At 38.3% G+C, this 21,352-nt stretch overlaps 1 protein-coding gene across 10 annotated transcripts in view; it reads right to left on the reverse strand.

Annotated features, from left to right (window-relative positions):
* LOC137139443 (membrane-associated guanylate kinase, WW and PDZ domain-containing protein 1-like) overlaps positions 1-21,352 on the reverse strand; it is an 83,882-nt gene that overhangs the window by 50,800 nt on the left and 11,730 nt on the right. For all 10 annotated transcript variants that reach the window (XM_067526683.1, XM_067526682.1, XM_067526679.1 and 7 more), the window contains exon 2: positions 3,213-3,329. In XM_067526683.1, the coding sequence (XP_067382784.1) occupies positions 3,213-3,329 (117 nt within the window). The remainder of the gene's footprint in view (positions 1-3,212; positions 3,330-21,352) is intronic.

The following is a 21,352-nucleotide window of genomic DNA, read 5'->3' on the forward strand; positions in this document are numbered from 1 at the left end:
GGTAACTTCCTATAAACACACAGACACACAGAGAGAGAGAAACACCTCGGCCAGTGGTGGACAGAAAGGCACCTGTTTGAGTCAAGAAGAGGGACAGACGGAAACACATGCTCAGGAGAGGGGGAGGAGACACAAGAAACACAAAGACAAAGAGAAGTGTGGCTTTTATCTGACTGCTTTTGTCATTCTGCCTTGTCATGCCAAGACAATATTTGCATATATGTGTGTGTGTGTGTGATGTTTGTGGGGGAATGACAATAACCAGGAGGTGGCAGCGATAGTAGGTCACCAAGAAAGAGAGAGAGGGAGGGACAAGAAGAAAGAAAGGGAAAGACAAAAGGGGTAAAGTCTATAAACATTTCAATGTTACTGACCAGCATTGCGTTGTGTCCATGGTTTTGACTTTTTTGAGACATTAAAAGAAAATACACCAAAAAATTTGCATCATTACCTAAAACTACTGACTATTAATCCTCACACTGGACACTTCATGAGAATTTTTTTTATTACTGTCAGCAATTCCCATTAAAAGACTACAACCAAACAATCAATTGTTTTTACTCACAAGTAGCTTGCTGTCTGTGTAGCCAAAGCCTTACAAATTATATTTCTCTATGCTACCATTGTTTAAAAACTACAAAAAAAATCCTCAGTGAGCCAAATTGTTTCAGTGGATGACACGTTCCTTTATCATCATGAACGTAGGCACTATAGTGTATTTTAAGTCAATCCCACACACACACCTTCCTGCTGCTGTAAATACTCAATACCGCATAAAACACACATTGACTCCTGTTTGAGTAATGTACGCAAAACAATTACAGCAACCGGCTGTTTTAGCAAATTATTTTGCCACCATAATCACAGACCAGAAACTGGATGCAAGTATCTCACAATTCACTCCAATCATGGCCTGTAGACTGCACTGCTGTAAATAAATGTTGTCCTTTATTAATTCAAAACAATGTTGCCTCTTAAGGAAAACCAGCCAGCAATAATGTTACCACCACAGTGTAATTGGTGAAACTGTTTAATAATATAAGAATATAATTTGCAGTAGACAGGTTTGGTACCTGCACCGCAGGTCCTCTTTGTTTGCACTTGGTAGCTATGAAGCATCAGTGTTAGAAGAATTCAGAGCCTTTGCTTAGGTAAAAGTAGCAATACTAAAATGCATCAGAAAGCCATGCATAAAATTTTTTTACTTAAAAGTAAAGATTATCACATATTAGCTACAGGTATTTGCAATAATAATATAAACAATATTTTACTTCTGAATGTTTGTCATCATTGTAGTTTTGCAAATTTTCCTCATATCTCTAAAGAAGTATTTTTTGATATACTTCAAAAACTCTTTTTGGGAAAACGCTTTTTCCCAATAAAAGCCACCTAAGTAGGTAGAAGTGTATGCTTGGAAATTATGGTCTGTCATTTTAGCAGCAAAGGCCGATATTAGCACTTAGCTCAAAGTATGGCCGTGCTTTAGTACAGCTTTACAAAGCTGTTAGCATGGGTGAAGAAGAAGCCTTGCTCACAGTGAAAGAGATGCAGTATTGCTGAGTTTAGCCAACTTCCAGGACTTAGTGTAGCTTTATGTAAAGTCGTCCTGCACATTATCAGTATTTTCTTCACAAAGAAGCAGATTTAAAAACTATATCATATCTCACTGATCAAAGAGCATTATTAGAACTTTTAAAAAACCAAGATTAGTTGTACAAAGGATTTACATTTTAATTGTTTACTAGTAAACTAAAGACAAACCTCCTGCATTTTAACACAGACTCTGTTGTGGGCTGGTGGTTATAGTGTATGTCCTCTAAAGTTCGTAACAGATGTGCTATGGCTCAAGGATTATCTTGTTATTGTTCAAGACAACTTGAAAGGTTTCACTGAATCTCATGATAACGATAATGTCTACATGACTACCCTTGCTTTTTTGTCCTGAAGAAGTGAAGCTATCCAGCCCACAATTGTTAGTATGAGGTTTTCTAAAAAAGTCTAGAGACATAAGAGGGTGAATGTATCCATTTGAATTATAGAAAACAGCAAAAAAAAATGTCAAATATAAGAAAACAACATAGAAATTCCTTTAATAATCTCCTTACAATACTATTACTGAGATTATTTAGCTTTTTTTATTTTGTCTATGTTCACTTTTAATGTCCAGACTCTCTGTCCTCTGTGCACTTTCCATTGTCCAATGATGTTTGTGAGAGCCCAACATGCTCATCAGATAATCAGGGAGGAATGTATTTTCAATATATCAGAACATCATAATCCCAGAGAGGGCATCGGGGGAGGCTCAGAGAGGCAGATTTAACAGTCACATGGCTGAGTGCAAGGGAAGGACACACAGCCAGAGATTGACAGGCAGAGAGGGGAAAAAGCAACGAACAAGCGAGAAATTAATCTAGTCTAAAAGCTACAATTTATTAGGGAGTGCCACAGTCCAAACAGTTGCAAACAAACAGACAGCCACGCTCCGATCCAGTGAAAGAGGAGAAAGCTGTGATGGGAATGATGATCCTTTGCACATAGGCATATGTTTGAAAATCAAAACAATTCCCCATGGAGGGAACATACACACCCTCTAATCATAGATCCACTGTGCTGCTTTGTTGAAACACTTTAAGCCTCAAGATTTGTAGTCCCAACTCAAGCAAACGACTTCTGAAACATAAACATGGTGTGAGTACAGTAAAAAATGATGTGAGTAGTGCTGGAGTGTACCACCCAACCAACCATTTGTGACGTAATGTAGCCCAGCTGTGGCGTCTGGCACAGTGTTGGGTGTAGGGCTTGAGCCACACTTTATTTGTATGTTCCAAAGCTATGTGAAACAGCTGCAAAAACAGTACTGTGGTCCGGTCAAGCCACGCGTCTTTAATGTACAGTTATACATAAAAACTACATAGTATTATGTTTGGAAAACATCTGTTTCTCATTTTATTAGTTAAAAGCAGAGCTGGTGAGGATTACATTTGATGAAACAAACAAAAACACGTAACAGAATAAGCTGTAGCCAAGTGAAATGGTAGAATAATATTAAAAGGAATGGAACAGATGGAAAATAAAGCCAGAAGAAAAGTGGGTCACTGGGGTAAAGATGAGAAAGTGATACAAACTGGTTAAGATCTCATTCTTCAGCCAGAAATTTTGCTTTTAGGCATCCACCAACACTTTATAATACAAGAACGTCATTTCTTACTCACAAGGCACAGCATGGCGATACAGATTGGCTCGGATGACCTTCTGCAGCTCATGGTCAGGGGAAGACTTCTGAAACCTCAAGCTCAGGTAATGCTTCAGGTCCTTGTTGAGCTTGTGACCTGGAAACAGCAGACAGAGCTAAAGTAAGCAAACTTCAGTGTCAAAAATCCTGGTTGTCTCTTTTTGCCATTTTCATGCTGTCATATAACCAAAAGGTCACAAAAGGCAGTGACATTCCCACTGATTAAATGCTCCTGGATACAAGCGTTTGAAAAAAAAAAACTTTATTTGACTTCAGTTTGATCATAAATGTTATCTTACTTATGGGAGACAGCAATGCTATCATCTCTGTCTTATCCTAATGCTAGAGGGTTTAACAGAGAATTACTAAAGCCATTAGAAATGGTCCTCTGGGCACCAACAAAATGTAGTGCAAATCTCTCTATATAATTTTTATATATTTCAGACTGGTGGAGCAACCACAACAAGGGATATTGCCCTCATTTGTGCCACAAGCACGGAAAAAGAAAATATCACCACCAACTGACAACAAATGAGAAATATAAAGAAAAAAGCAATTTCAAATGCTCTCACATATTTGATGAGAGGGTGGGGGCTTGACTAGAACAGATACATGTAGTATCAAAACAGGATGGTTAGAGAGAAACATGCTGAATGAGGCAGGTTTGGGTAATTGATTATGAGAGACTCTGATTGGCTAGAGTACCTAGGCTTACTTAGCTTCCTTCCAATCAGAGCTGCCGATACCGCTGGCTGAGTTTGAACAGAGCTCCAGCAATCACAATAGGGCCAGATGGTCAGAGCTCACTCTCACGCCAGGGTCTCATTTAGGACCATTTAATGATCTCCAAATATATCATGTCTGAGAGAGCTGGCAAGCACTTCTTGGGGGAGGTGCCACAACCTCCTGTTGGCCTATAATCAAAGCGGATGAGTTTCTCTTGGCTGTGTGCTTCAGGATGAAAGGGTCAGCATGCTGACTGGGAAGGTACTTTACTTAAACAAATTCTTAGGTATTAATAAATGCGTGTAAAGAGTCTTAGTCACTGAAATGTGAAACATTACGGAGGGAAGCAGAATATGTGGGGGCATAGTTGCAAGAGGACTACACTTTATGACGTGAAACAAAACTTCCAACTACATTTCTTACGAATTCAAACTTCTTTTAACAAGATCTAACTCACCAATAATACCAGTCCACTAGCCTGTACAACCCACCACCCAATGATCCAGTTTAATATGACAGATAAAGTTCGGCACTAGTCCTTTATTTTGAAGGCACTAGTCCTTCAAAATGTATTAATATTTTACAGAGATAGGGGAAAATATTTGAAACACAATACTATAAACAAGTATTTTCAAGTGATAACTGAACAATACAACCCTGCAGCACAGTATTCAAAATTGGAAGATTTGGAAAATCTATTTTTCACTGTCACTACATTTTTTTCTATATTAGTACTGTTCCCTAGAATACCTACCAAGGCAGATAGTGTGTTTAGTAATGCAGATTGTTACAGGTTGTTCGAAAGAAAATACCAGATGTATTTTTATTTTCTTTCTTGCACAGTTGGATTTAAAGACCAGCCTCATGTCTACTCAGGAACAAAGCTGGAACCAGATGGTTATTTGGTTATCTCAGCCCCCCAAGCTGGACAATTAGGCAAATCAGTCTGCAGTCACCTGGGCCACCTGAATCCACTAGGAGCAACAGAGACGAGAAGTCCGATGGCTGCAAAAACAAAAGACCTGCGACAGCGTCCAAACACAGACCCTCATTTGCCTGTCAGCCCCTTAAAAGCTCAAAACCATCCAGTAACAAGTAAATTCAGTTAACAAAACTCTTCACACGAAGAAAAGCCATTAGAAATATCCCACTAAGTCAACATCTTTCCATCACCATATGGGACATCTTGTATGGTCAATCTGTAAAAAGTGTAACATACTTTAACAGGGGGTTATGCTCTAGGCTACTTATTTGAGCTGGTCTAAAGGAAGTTCCCAGTCTTTATGCTAAGCTAAGCAAATTGGTTTCAGCTTTATTTTTACTTTGCAGACCAGGGTGGTATTATAATATTCTCATCCATCTCTTAACGAGAACCGGGGGTGGCTATAGCTCAGTTGGTAAAGGCAGTTGCTTACGGACCACAGGGTGAGTGGTTCGATCCCCGGCCCTGGCTATATGTCGAAGTGTCCCTGGGCAAGACACTGAACCCCTAACAGCTCATTCCCCCTCCCCAGCGATGCAGTGCCGGTCCAAGCCCGGTAGAAATTGGGGATGGTTGCGTCAGGAAGGGCATCCGGCGTAAAAACTGTGCCAAATCAACATGCGGACAATGATCCGCTGTGGCGACCCTGAACTCACGGGATAAGCCGAAAGGAGAGTAGTAGGATCTCTTAACGAGAACCCAGCACAAGGCAGTGCACTCAGTGCCGGTCCCAAGCCTGAATAAATGGGGAATGTTGTGTCAGGAAGGGCATCCAGCATAAAACTGGTGCCAAATCAAATATTTGGAAGTGTCCATCTCTGAGAAATCAAAAACATAAATTCGGCAAACAAGTCCTTTAAGGTTGGAGTTGTGGCTGTGGTTGAAATGTGAGTTTGCAGTAGTGTTTGCAGGCTGGGAAGAGTTGCTTTTGGGACACTAGAAGTTGGGTAAATAAGACAGAGCAAAACCAGCTGCAGTGACATCATCATATATCAGCCCTAGCGTCATGGATGTGATGAATAAATACTGAATACTGAAGCCAAACTAACTGGCATCCAATACATATGCCAACATGAATCCCGAGAGACAATCTTGCCAATCCTACTAACACCTTATCAGGTAGACATTTGAAGCATGGTGATAAGAATAATCCATTTATGGTAAGGATAGAATTCAGAAAAGCACCTAAGCTAATATTGTCATGGCCAAGAATGTGATTCTGCTGTGGGACATTTTCTGCCCAGGAGTGGACACACTGGTTGGTCGTCTACTTTGCTGTATTTTTCCGTTTCTCTAAACACACACGCACACAACCCACTGTGTAATTCAGCGCAAGCAAAGCACAGTCAGGTAATCGTTACCTAGCAACCAGCCAGTGCTGACGACCATCATTACAGTCCCTGCTAGGCAAGCAGCAGTCAGATTGTAAAAGGAAAAACAGATACAACAGCGCACACACACACACACACACACACACACACACACACACACACACACTTAAGCTTAACATACATGAGGACCCTTTCAAGTGAATCTTGCTCTATTTCTATGTCCATGCTGGTTTGATTTATATAAACAGCCCCTCATAAAAGATAAAATATGATTGGATCGTTCGACACATACATTAACGTTTGTGTTTATGGTCATGTCAGTTTTGCTGGCTCAGATGCTTTTCCTGAGATAAGAGCCGCTGTCAGGATCAACCCCCTCCTGTGGGTACATATCGCTAGCAGAGGGTGGGCAACCCAGGTGTCGTGCTCCATCAATGAGAAAGTCATCAAATTTTCAATATTTATGAGGATTTAAACAGTGTGGCTCAGAGATTACAATCAAAACACAGTGGGATATCTGTGTACCTTTCACACACTGTTTACCTAGTGTCTCTGTGGTTTCTTATCACTAAACAAATAAAATTGTGTTACACTGCAGTACACTTGGCATTCTGCATGGCAAATTATAAATATCTTGATACTTGATAAAATAAGTTCCTCTTAGGTGCAGAGAGACTGTAAATTCATGGTTTGATGTGATGTATTTCAGTGGTGTCACAGTTGCATGTTACATAAAACTGAGCTATAAAATCAGAAGTGTCCAGATGTATTGAGAAGACATGAGGTATCATCTCAGCTATACAACCATAGCACTGCAGTGCTTCACAGATTTCTGAACAATAAATATGGTAAACTGTACAATGCACCACGTGTACTGAATGGAGGTCCTTGTATTGTACCTAATAACAGTATTGTTACTGGGAATGTGCAGGATGTACTCATTAACAGTGACCCCTAATGCTTGTAGGTCTGTCTCTCCTAAATATATTCTAAAATAGGGTAATATTTACAAAAATATATGCACACTGAGAACATTTAACATGCTGATGCTAAGCATTTATAATAATTATGTTCACCACCTTTTTTACTGTTTTAACAATTCCTTATTAGTTTAAAACACATATTTTGAGGTGTTTGATTAAAATTAAAATTAAAATGTTAACTTGATAATGATGCTAGATGCAAAGCTGAGTTATCAAACTGATTTTTTCAAGCGAGACAAGATGACTTCGCAGATTTGAGTTTAAATCTTTGTAAGGGATTTTGTATAAAGACCCAAGTGAGGAGACGGCGAGGGGAGGTATGATGGCAACAGGGATTTATTGCAATAATGTGGCAAGGTACAGAAACACAACACAAAGTCACTCCTAAAATGGAGGACAGAGAGAGCCCACAACAGAGAACCAACACACTACACCAAAACCATTAATAAAAAAAAAAAAAGACATAAGCGCCAAGACTAGGGATAAGAAAACAGATATAATAAGGGGTTGGAGAACCTAGAGAATGCTAAACGCAGGAGTGAGGGGAGAAAGAAAGACTAAAGCATGACAAAGAAACAAAGGAGATTATTTGAATGATAAAAACTGATTGCAATGGCACTGAGAAAACAGGGGAACAGAATACACTCATACAAGAGGAGAGACCAGGGGAAACATACAGCCTGGCAAATATTTACCAAAATGAACAGTGTGGGCAAAACCACCAATCTGGACCAGTAATAATAACCCAAAGGGCACATACCAAAACCACCAGGGTCAGATTACAATGATAGAATAACGGGTGCACACATACAAGTGCTGAATCAGAAATGACAACAAACAGTACACCAAAAATGTGCAAGAGAACCAAACGGTTTGAATATACAGATGCCAGTAGGGAGGAAAAATAGAATATAAACAGGGGTAAACAGATAACCAAAACCAGCATTAAACAGGCCAAAAAATAAGGATGAACATCTAACTAAACCTCAAATAACCAAAAACTTAACCAACAGACACAGATAAAAAAAATACCAAACATTGAGAGTCCACAAAGAGAAGTCAGATAGAGTGGAGCAGAAACTGGAAAACAGTGTCCAATAGCATAGCAAATGCGGAGAGGCAATCTGGCAGGGGACTGCAAGGGAACAGGCGACGATGAGTTGTCAAGTAGCTGAAATGACTAGACAGGAAGAGGACAGATAGATTACAAAATAAAAGCTAGGAAATAGGAAGCAGGGCTATGGAAAACAGTCTGAGAGGGAAAACAGGAATTAAAGGCAGAGGTTGATCAGAATAGAGGAAGAGACAGAGAAGGAGGGGCAGAGAGAAGGAGTACCAGTATAAGAGTTTACAAAGGGTAGGGTGTTTGAGTGGGTAGTTTAGTGCAAGGATAGCGAAAGGTGAAGGTGAGTAGAGTCCAGTGTCAGATCCATGACAATGTTATGTAACAAAAAGTCACATTTACTATTTACAGCATCTAAAATTTGAAGTGTTTCATGGTTTTCTGTGATAGTAAATTAATAATGTATTGTAATTATTGTAATAATGTAATTTTATGCAAGCAATCGACAGGAAAATTATCATTAGCCGCAGCACTAAAAACATGTCATGTTATTCTGTCATTGAAAATAACACACAAACAGTCTCTAGATGATAAGAGGGAAGATATTCCAAATTTTCCTAGCAATGAAAATAACATTATCAAGGAAAATGTGAGACACCAGGGACATTAAGCGTGTTAGGAGATGTTTCCTGGGAGCTGAGATGTTTGTGAAGCCAGCTGGTAAAAGTGATTTTTATGCTTTTCAACCCTGGTTGAGGCAGAAGAAAGATGTGTGAGGATGCAAGACCCTTGTACTCTTACAGATAGAGCGTGAGAGAAGGAGAGAGATGGGTTTAACCCAAATAAGAGTGGATTATACACATCCTCTATGCCTCCAGTCAGCATTACATAACCTTAAATCTAGTTATGCATCCCTTTCTCATTTTGGGAGGGTGAGGGTGTGCTCTCAAACATCTCAGGAGATAGTGATTCACACATTCTCTCATATATTTCTGTGAGCATGAAATAGCACACACACACATGCATGCGCACACAAGGCTGTGTTTAAAAGATTTATTGGTTTTTATCTTGTACACCACGGTATCAATTAGGGGACATTTGGTGAGGATTCAACACAAACTCTGCTTTAAAAACATGCTGGTCCAATAAAAGGACAGCAGAAACATATGGTATCGGTTCCCTGAAACATCTGTATACGACTGTCCCAAGCAGCTGCAGCCTATAGTGCCACATAACAGCTGTCATAACCACAAGTCACTGCTACTATTTGTCAATCAGATCTATGAAAATAAACATGCCAGGTGGTTGCCATTTAAAAACAGAATGCTATACTCCAAACAGTTGGGGTTTGACCCATCTGATTATGTGTATGTACAAGCGGACAAATTAAATCAACAGCTTATAGAGAATTCACATTAATTCAAGAAAACATCCATGTCAGTTTGTTTGGAGTGTGTTTGTGTGTGATTGGGATTCATCTCCTGTCCTCCAGCTCAACACTGCCCTCTGTGTACCCAAGCCTTTCCACCAATAAATCTGCTTCACACAGACACATTACCATGGCAACCCTGAGTCAGCGGCAAAGGAGATGAGCCTTATGTGGTCATTATGGGCTGCTGCCCCCTGGTGGTGGAGATTCAGTCTATAATGTAGAACATTACAGAACATCACAAAGATGTTGACTCTCAATCCGTTGTGGCTTCTGCGGTTCAAAAATACAAAACAGCCTGAAATACCATTTGCTAACTTAAAAGTGAAGAGGACTTTTCACTATCACATCCACAAGATGTGATACATGAGTAATGTCTTAAAATTTGAAGCATTATTACAAATAAAAGTAACAGTAATTTAAATGAGCTCCAAGTCTGCCAGTTTGCTGCATACAGGTTGATGCTTCATCATTAATACTTTTACAAAAGTAAACTTTTTTGTGTCAATTTGTTACATGCAATGGACTACTTTTTGCTGTCATTGCTGTTTTTATTTAAGTAATTTAAAAAAATGCTTTTTCCACCACTGAAACCAAGGTCTTTGTAATGCACCTATAACTTCCTTGCAATCACCACCAGTTTGACAGGAGACAAAAACAGCGTGTGCAAGTAAACTGCAACTAAGTAGTGTAAGGACTTTATTAAAATGTCAACACAACTGCTTTCTTTCAAGATACAGACCACACATGCAGGTGTCAGGTTATACTGGCCACAGTAGGAAAAATCCTTAAATTATAGCTGATCTCTGGGAGAATGTTATACAGTTAATACTCTGCAACTGATAAGCAACTAATTACTGCAAGCAAAATACATATTATAAGATAAGCATGGTTACGTTAACAATAGAAACATTCAAACTCTTGTTTTATCTCTATTTACAATAAAACCAACTCTAAACAAACATAAACATCATTAAGGAAGAGATAACTTTAACTCCATCCAGCTTCAGGAGTAAGCTCAGAGTGGGTAAATACAAAGGCATCACGAGTCCGAATGGTTGTGCCTAATGGGTGAAGAAGTGGTCAATTCCTGTTGAGATGAGCTCTCGTCTTGTGTGTTAGGCTTGTCTTTGTGCTTTTCTCACACCACTGGAAGTTGCCACTGGCACAAATTAGGTGTTTTACTGAGACAGGTTTCCCTTATTTCAGGACAATCCAGTATTAACTGGAATACACACACACACACACACACACACACACAGACACACACAAATAAGTCTACCTAATAAAAACACCACTTGCAGTGATGACAGCGAGGATTAAGGTGAGAGTAAAAAAATCCTACCGGGCTCAGTCACCTCACTGAAGCACTAAAGTGACCCTGTCTTAGTGCTGACCCTTGCATCACTGCGCTGTCCTCAAAATTGATACAATTGATAAGATGCACTTTATATAAACAATTATTTGTCAATTAAATTAACAATTATATATATAATATTTAATAATATTTATATATTAATATTTTATTTCAATTGATGAAACACACACACACATTATATTATATATATATATATATATATATATATATATATATATATATATATATATATATATATATATATATATATATATATATATATATATATATATATATATATATATATATATATATATATATATATATATATATAAATAAAACATAATAGTGTAGAGGTAGAGGACAATTCATCAAGATGTCCTGAGTATTGGTATTAAGGAGTAGCATTGTTCAAAATTTAAGAATTCAGGGGTAGTGGGGGATTTTACCAGTCTCTCTATTATCACATTACGATTAAGTTGGCACCACTCTGTCCGCATCATTCTGTCTGGTGTGGAGCTGTGGCTCAACAGGAACAACAGTAACACAATTATATACATAAAAATCACACAGTGATTGTCCATTACAGTTTTATTTCATCAAGCCGTGTTCTAAATCTTCAAATTGCCTTTTTGTCCTGATCTCATGCAGCTCCTAAGCCATCTCAGGCTGAAAGCAGGGAGCTCCAACTGAGCACAAAGAAACGGCATTTCCTCCAGAGGACAAATAATATTGTATTTCCTCTGGCTGATTCCAAATAATGGCCACAGACTAGGAACTGGAAATGCTGTTTCTTAAACAGTAAATTCTATTGTTTCAGCAGCTTCCTGTGGGTCTCAGGACATCCCGTCAGTCAACATTGGAGTCTCCAGTTACAGATGAGAGCATTTAACTCTACATTATCTTGAAATATAAGGAGGAGCAATCTGAGAGAGGTGAACACTGGGAGGGATGCAACAGATAAAATGAATAAAATGCTTCTGCTGTCGATGATGGGCTTCAATTGTCTCACTTGGTGCAATAAAGTAGGTGCAATCTCTAGCTATTACACAGCCATTAGCTTGGCTGAGAGGGTTCATGACAGCTTCCACACCCGACGTGATGATAACGATATTTAACATGGCACTGACTTTTTTTATTCTCACATTAATTAAGCACATACACACACTTTATCTCCTGTTCTTGCAAACATATACAGTACACTCACAACCAGCTGCTTCATGATATAAAAGCAGTGCACTGAGCATTTTCGGCACATGTTCACCACTCATAGTTGCCTGCCATGAGCCCTGCAATCAGACTGGCAGGGGTGGAGAGGAAAAAACAACAATCACTGAGAGGTTTACATAAAGCTCTGGACCAGCCCTCTGCCTTCTCTTTCTATAATTACCTCCATGACCAGCCACACCCAAAGTTACTTTCATGTTATTCCCAGTCCAAAGTCTTGTTCATAGGCTTGAAGAACATGGAGAAACCAGACAGTAGCCCTACATAATACCATCAGCAAAATGCTTTACTCCTCTGACATTTCTTTTTAAACCATGTCGAGGCTATTGTTATGTTATTAAATGGAATCCTTTAGCATATTTTAGCCCAATACTAAAAATGGCATATACTTTACATTACTGTTGACCACATCCAAAAGTGTAGCTTTTTAAATTGATGAGAGCTTTCATGAGCTTTGCAGGAAACCAGTGGTTTTAGTGTGGTGGCAAGATTAGGTAACAGAGATTTTAAAATAAAGATAGAGGTTTCCTGCATTGTGTGTCAGTGTACCGCTACTGCTGGATGTGCAGCACAGTTAAAGTGTCTTTAACGTAGGTTCTTTATACCATTTTAACAATTTCTATGTAAAATTTATGTTCTAATTTCCTGGTGTTCTTGCTCGTGTTTTCCAGGGCTTCTGGGAACATATCTACAGCAACAAAACATGTGCAATTAAAGGAAATTGGCCAAAATATGAGCAGAACAGATTTACAGGTGTAGCTCAGCAGAGATTTACTGTGTTCTATATATACTATATACTATGATTTATGTTCTCACATTGCTTTTTGGACAAAATGGAACTACTTTTTCCTTATGTTACTTAGTTAAATTAATACAACACACATCAACAATGGAAAGCTCCTGATGAAGATATATTAAAGTTTACTATTGATAATTATTAATAATAATTTTGCCAAACAATTTCTTAAATATTCGGTTTAAAACACAAAGTCAACTAATTGTTGTATTAAATGGAAACCAGATAATATTTGGCATTTCTGTTTTTAAATTGCCTTAAATAAGCTTGACTTAAGTGATTATCAAAACAGTGGAATAATTTCATGTTGATGAACTAATCTATTAGACAGAGGTTTTATTATTTTCAAGATGTAATGCTTTGAATAGGTACTCTGGTTTTGACAACTGCTCATGCAAAACTGTGTGGACTGTTTATGTTCTGACCCAGTTCTCCAAAGCTGTGCTGCTGAGTCAGACTCAGCAGTGCACGGTGAGAAGACTGGTTTCAAGAAGAGTCTTCAGACAAAGACAGACACACACACACACACACAGAGGCACACAGGCGCACACACGGAAGCGGCAGAGGCGGTATGTTCCGCTCCAGTGCGCTGCATCTGTTCATTGCTAAATATAACCAGAAGAACCCAGGCCTAATGCTCCCACCGCTCTGAGTTACAAGCTGAGTAAGCCAAAGGATGGTGGAAGAAAAAAGGAGCCAGGGAGGAGAAAGAAAGATTGGCGAGATTGAACAACTAAAAGAAAGAGTAAGGCTTGAAGAAGAGGTTTGAGAAGAGACCTTATCTTGATTGGTGTGGGTACCATCCCAGATAAACAAAAAATGCTGCCTATTAATTCTGCCTACACCCAAAAATATTACAACACAGACTAAACATGGACAACTATTCCTGTCAAATACTGGCAAACCACACTCAACATACTCCAGATGGCAGGTTCTCTATTCTTATCCCCATGGGTTCATTTTGAAAGTGAAGGAAAAACACTTCTTCGTGCCATATTTCGAAAAAATGCCCACAAAGCAGCAATTTTAATGTGTCCATTGTATCTTTTTTCCTCCCGTGGGCAACACGTGTAAAAATATCCACGCTTCAAGCAGGCTGAATCCTGCCTGCTGCTGATAGAAAGCATCAAGCTTCCATAACCAGCACGCCATCAGTTCTAACTGGCTGCCTCTGTTAAATGTCATTGCCTGCCTGGCTGTCACACACAAAGGGCCCCTCTGTCATTAAAGTCCCCTCTTTCACAGGAGCCGGTGACCACAGGCGATGAGACCGACACGTCTCCATCCTCCCTCCTCTTCCTCAGAGCCTCAACAGCCGCAGCAGACTGGAACACATCGCACCACAGGAACAAGTATGTCATCACAAGCCGGCTAATATGATGAAACTCACAATAAAGCACAAGGCAAGAAATTACCACATTAGGTTGGCTTAAATTACGGTTTGTGTGCAAGGAGTGGAAGAGAACAATCTATTCCACAGGCTGTAATAACCACTAATTTGTACCTTGAGGGTTGTAAATGAAGGGGCTTCATGTGCAGTTGAGGTGATACACAAACAAACCAGTGGGGAGACTCAGATATCTAGTGGCCTATATATCCTAGTCTCTACAGTGTTAAACTTAATATAATTAACTTACTGTATATGGAACACCCACTTATACAAAAATAGCCAGTCTAATTAAGGGGTTATCCAATAGATATATTGAGCTGTGTGTGAAGGGACTTAGGGGAAGTTCTTCAAATTAATCTGTCATGTGTGAATTTCCTCAGTTGGTTACCAAATAGATTCTAGACCAACTAGAATTATGTGCACTTTAGAAATGCCAGCTTGGTATGTTTGTCATAAGATTTAGCTACTATGGTAAAATAACTTAAACAAGTAGTTTTTAACCCAAAAAGTGAGGCAACATTGCAAAAAAATTAGGTTTTTAGTGGAGTAAAAAAAAAAAAACTGGTCTCAACATAGAAGAAAATAAAATGCATGAGTGATTCACTTACGGAGGGGTGCACTCAAATCAAATCAAAAGATCAGAGATAACATGCAGCAGACTGACAGCTGGGGATCAACAACTGAGATAAGATTAAAGAGAGGTCTTGTTTCTCAGCAGAGGGTCTTGTTTAGATGCAGCAAACCTTCATTAAGTTTGTATCACTTCTGCCTCTTCCAATCTAATCATACTCCCCACACACACACACAAACAAACAAGTTGTGTTTAGTTTAAAAAAAATGATTGATCAGGAGAATAACTGTAAAAGCTGAGATTGGTAAATGAACACGTCAAGTTTGAAGGTAAAAGAAGATGTTGGACCCAACTCATAAAAAACAGCTGACCATTCAATCCAACTGTAAATGTAACAGTAAATAACAGACGTTTTGATTTGAGCCTCTATTTACCAAGCACAGGATGCCACTGTTTCTGCCTTTTGCAGTGTGATTGATTTCTTGGGTAAATCTATCAAGTATCCCCATGGGTGACAATATAACAGATGGTCTGGAGAACAGAAGAGTCTGTCCCTTTTTAAACCGCTGTGTGTAAACAGAAACAGACAAAAATAGACGTACTTTAACCTAAATGTGTCTGTAACCAAGCAGACGCCCAGTGATGAGGATAAAATACAAAAAGACGTTTTGTGCAAATTATTCACTGTGCCTTCAAAAAGATATTTCAAGTGATGCAAACCATGTCATATGTCTCTGCCTCCAACAGTCAAACTACGTCGGATTAAAGTTGAATGTGTGGCTGTGTATGATGTTAGACTGGGGTCACATACTGTGTGTCTTTCACATACCATCAAAAATCTGGCCCTCAGACAGTAAAAGAGCAGATTCTCATTCGCAGCTGGAAAGCACCAAACACTGAGATGATTGAGAGACATTTGAGGTGCAGTATGAAAGGAGATTAAATTGTGTGACAGAAGCAGGAAGAGATAGAGAAGGAAGAGCTGGGTGTAAGGCATTTCAAAGAAAGAGAGATGTAAAAACAATCTGCCTTTCAGCTTCAACCACAAAAATTGGTCACTGCCACTATTATAATAACTGTTTAAAGTAAAGTAGAAATGGGTATTTAAATGGCAGAAAGTTAATCAGCAACAATTTTGATAATTTGTTATGTGATTTAACAACTTTGAAGATTTTTAAAGCAGTATTTTCCAGTGTGGATTATTTCTGGTTTCCTTCACACTTTTTAGTTCTATTTCAATTTAAACTCTGAGTTTTAATTATTTTGATAGCTGATTGTGTCATTTCTTTCTGATTTTAACACTGCACTGAATATTTTGGGGGTTTGGATCAATAATAAGATCAATCTATCCATTATCTTTAACTGCTTATCCCGTTCAGGGTTGTGGGCGGCTGGAGCCTATCAATGCTTGGTTGATTGGCTAATAGGTTGGATTGGTAATCATCCTATATATACATAAACATAATTTTATAAATAAATAATTAATAAATGGCCATTTTTCACAATAGTTTTTCTAGCCTGAATTGTGCAACCACCTCATCTCGTGTGTGAGAGTGACATTACATTTATCTTTGATTTGTTAATCATTTTGGCATTGGGAAATTTTCACAATCTTCTGATATTTTATAGACATGTGCATATTTTCTGTATGATTTGTTAACTAAACTAACACATAAATCTGTGGATAAATCAATAAAAGTATTTGCTAACTTCAGCCCAAATTTAAAAGAGTAAGTTAAAAGAAAGAAAATTGAGAGAGTACGTAAAAAACTGAGAATTGTCGGTGTATTCTGATCAAAGCTTCAGGCTCCCCACTGTTATCTCTGTACCTCCAGCTTGAATGTTTCCACTTATGCACAAAATATGAAAATCTTACATAATAGGATCCTGCGGCACAAACTGTACCTTTGAAAAAAAAAGAAATTATTGATGTTGAATGTCTGTTGAGTGAGAAGGTAATCATGAAATATGGTGACAGTTTTAAAATAAGCACAATAAAATAGATGCCTGGATCAGTGATTATTACATAATCTGAGCAAACATTTTACAAGTTGAGATCAGGTTCTGCTTCCCACTCATTACAATTGTGTTTCTACAGTGTGTAATTGGGGATAATTTGAGTGCTCTAACAAGGCACTGGTTCATTTTGCGACACGAAATATATTATGTCAAGTCCTTGTCCTTGAAACAAGAGCTGTTGCCACCCAAAAATGGCAATTGAAGTGTGTCAGGATGCCGGAAATATGCATAAATGGTCAGGTGGTCCTATTTAGGTCTTAAAATAGCTAAAATAGCTAAGAATAGCTTGTCAAAACAAAAGGTAAAACACCATTAGCTATTCCTTCCTTCCAACATATTAGTGACAAGAAATGCACCACAGAAGCGAGAAGGAGAAGTGAGGAGAAGAGGACTGGATACTGTCCAATAGTCAAGACAGTGCTGAGTTTAAGGTCCAAGAAATGAAAGGATGTACACTACCTTACCAAACATAGCGAAAATCTTGTGCCTGGTAGATTAAGACTATTGGTCAAGATACTATACGTTTTTGACTTATATGATAACATTTAAACACTAACAATGTTATTAGATAAGAAAAAGCACAAAAACAATTGATAAATTATTTCACAGAATGCTAAATCTCCAAATGCTGGAATAACCAATTAAATAATTAATATAATTGTCAATGTCCGCTGCTTCCAGCCTTTCAAACACAAATACGTTGATGGTATATTAAACATCTTTTTGTTTTAGTTTGTTTGTTGAACCAAAATGCAAATTAAAGAGATCAGCTTTAGCTCTTTAGTTCTGGAAAATGGTGATGAGCATTTTTCACCATTTCTGATATTTACAGTAGACCTGTCTTCAATGCTTCCCAATTGTGTTGCGACAAAGGCATCCAGAGGCAGGCCACAGCACATAAAACCCAAGCTAAACTGCATATATATCACAAGAGGTTGAGTGGGAAATATATCGCATTGCATTTTATTTGGGTAAACCAACATTTTTTCTGACACCAACATCCTTTCTGACACCAAATATTTGAGAATTAGTTACCCAGAAGCATTACTTGCACAAGGACTGGCTTCTCAAATTAAAGACAAACAGCTGCCAAAAACACAAATATGGAGTTTTCAGTTTTCAGGACAGTTCCAAGCAGCAAATGCATCAGCAGGTGATGAAAGCGTCAGAAGGGGAGTACTAAATGTTCAAAGTCTGAGTAAGTGCTGCTGCTCTGTTAGAAATTAGTCTTTCCAAAATGGTTGGCAATGACATTTTGTTGTTAATAAACTAAACATGCCAAACCACCAATATCATAACACTCGCTGTAATGTTTTCCAGTCGTCATCCCATTCATTCTTTATCTCAGACTAACAAATGACAAATTACAGCTGCGTCCTATATCTAATCCTGCCCAACCTGCTCAGCACAAAGTATTTCTCCCCTCTGTGCACCCGACTCCCCCGCCACCACACCTCACCCCTCAAAACCGCCAGATGCTGCCAACTTCTGACGAAGAGCTGCAGCCCAAGGTCACTCCCTCCCTTGTACAGAGAGGAGCTCACAAACAGATGGTAACAGAACAAAAATCTCCAGTGTTTGAGTTGGAGGATGCCATGTATGTACATGTTTCAGCTTTAAAAGGACAGCAGCAACGTAGGAGACATTTGCCTTTCATTATCTTGCCTGCTGAGAGTTTTAAAAATATGCTTCTGTCTCTGCTGTTCTTTAAAACAAACATTTCATTCATCTGAAAACATTTCATTATTATGCGTTTTGGAATGATGGTTCACAGATTAAACACACTTGGCTACCATATATAACCTCACAATGAAGCTCTATATTGAGAACAGAGAGAACTAAGAGCTCCGTGAGATTTGAGTTACTTTCAAGTCACGTTCTCCAAAGGCAGCACGCCACAAGATAAGAAACGGAGATCGAGTTACGCAAGTGAAGTGTTCAAAGTAAATTTAGCTGACACCAAAAGCTCAAGAAAAATGTTTCCATCATTACTACGCTCTGTCAAAGGGACTAAATTTACTCTGGAAGTACAGTGATACAGAGACACAGCTGGAAGAAAAACAGCAAGAGATTCAATAGGCAGAGGCATGTGTCAGATTGTGGTAGATTTGAAGATGACTGAAATATTCATCAAAAGGATGGTTCATGTGACATGTTTACCTCCTTATGATCACCAGAAGACATGACTTTTGTACAGCAAGACACATAGTAGACAGATGTGAACAGGCTTCTAAGTAGTTAAGTAGTAGAAAAGGATGTGATTATTGCTGAGATGTCAGTTGAGCTATTGGTTCTATGCTGCTGATCTGATTTCGATTCATGATGCATTGATGCATTTAATATCATTAGTTACATCAGAAACATATTGTACTAGGACATTAAATGTAAATGTAAATTAAATGTATAACTATGTAAAGTCCAAATTATCACACATTCCACCAGTATTTTGTAATTATTTTTAGTGCAGGCAGGACAGAACCTAAAGTCCACTCACTAATTCATCTGCTGTTTGTGTTGATATCAGCCTGACATCTGCAGATAGCTCCTAGCAGTTGCTCCCCAACTGGGACAAACTGAAGAAGTAGAATGAGAGATTTACCATGAGAATCTAGCATGTGTTAACATCCACATCAAGTCCACATGAAGTCCACATCATGACTCAGTCCAGTTCCTACAACCACCTTCATTTAAACCTATTGTAACAACTTTTTTTCCACAAGTATGGATTTTACATACAGTAAAAACATGTAACCAGAGCATACAGATATCAGCCTTAATGTTTACTGATAAAAGGCAAAATCAAAGCTAGATCTCCAGATTTTAGCAATTGATAATAAATCTTGAAAATAAAACTGTTTTTTTGTTGTTTTGTCCATTTTTAGTTGACAGTTAATAAATATGGATTTGACTATTCAATTTTTAAAAAACAGCTTCGTGCATCGTTTGTATATGCCACATACATTCACAACAGAAACTCTTTCACGTTGGCAGGTGGCAGGACTTGGTTTGCTTGTTGTGCCAGTCAAATGAGAGATGTCTAATATCATGCAGATGATTTCCAGCTGTACACACAGCTGTTTACATGCGACACATCAATCACACAGTGTGAAGCTGCTAAAGGCACATGGCCTCTGTGGTGGTGTTGATTTCTTTATTCTAAACCTTTGTCAACTGCTCTAAAATAGTTTTCCTTAATTATTTCGTTTTGTGCACCTTGAAGATTTGCAGAACTTTATGGACTCCAGCCATGACACATCCCTCAACAACACTAATCCCTTTTATTGTTGAAGCTTCCCTGATACTTGTCCAATTCAAACCACCACAACCAGAACAGCCTTCAAGCTTCTTGATGGTAATGAGAATATCAGATGGAGGAAGCCAGCTCCTGCAAAGCTGCTTCCATTTAGATAAGATGTCTTTCTATCTGCCACAACCTGGAGATGACTGATTGAGGAGAATTTGGACACAAACTCTAGAATACACACAGATACACAGAGCTAACAAAGGTGTTTGAACTCCATCTGTTTGAAGTCTTCAGTTTTCTGGTGTCATTTAACTTTTTCACCTTTCCCAGGGTAAAAAAAAATGGGAACAAGCTCATGGGAAACCAGTCAGGTTGGTCCAAAGCACTAAGATCAATGCTGGCTTTGCTTACTGGCCCTAGTCCCTGTGGATATGGTTGTGTTCAGATGCAACATAGAGAAGTAAGTTTACATCTCTACATCAGAAAGATAAACATTACCCAAAGAACTGACACCAAATACACACAGGTTTATACATATTCAAACACTAATATATTTTTTGGTATAAGGCCAAAAACACCACACCGAATTTGAAATGAAAATCATTAAATTCAAGTTTGATCAAGTCAAGGCGTTAATCACATGGTTTTGTATGGAAATGACTAATTCCTCAGTAGTTAACATGTTTGTCAAACCCCTTAAATTATAGCTTAAAGTTTTGTTTGGGGTAAACGTAAGGAACTTTACCAGAATAAATATACAAAGCTACAGTTTGCACCAAATGCTTCTGAGAAAAGCTACTGCCATATTTTAAATACCACTGACTATGACCAAACAGGTACAGTATTTATTGAAAACCCATTTAAACTACCCCACTCCACAAAAATACTATAGGCAAGAGACGAACAAATGCACAATATCTTGAAATTGAGCATGATTAAAAACAAATAAGAAAAGTTCACTTTGGTAGAACTGCAGGGAAACACAAGACATTTGGAAACATT

The sequence above is a fragment of the Channa argus genome, chromosome 13, assembly GCF_033026475.1.
Source record: "Channa argus isolate prfri chromosome 13, Channa argus male v1.0, whole genome shotgun sequence".
Classification (NCBI taxonomy): domain Eukaryota; kingdom Metazoa; phylum Chordata; class Actinopteri; order Anabantiformes; family Channidae; genus Channa; species Channa argus.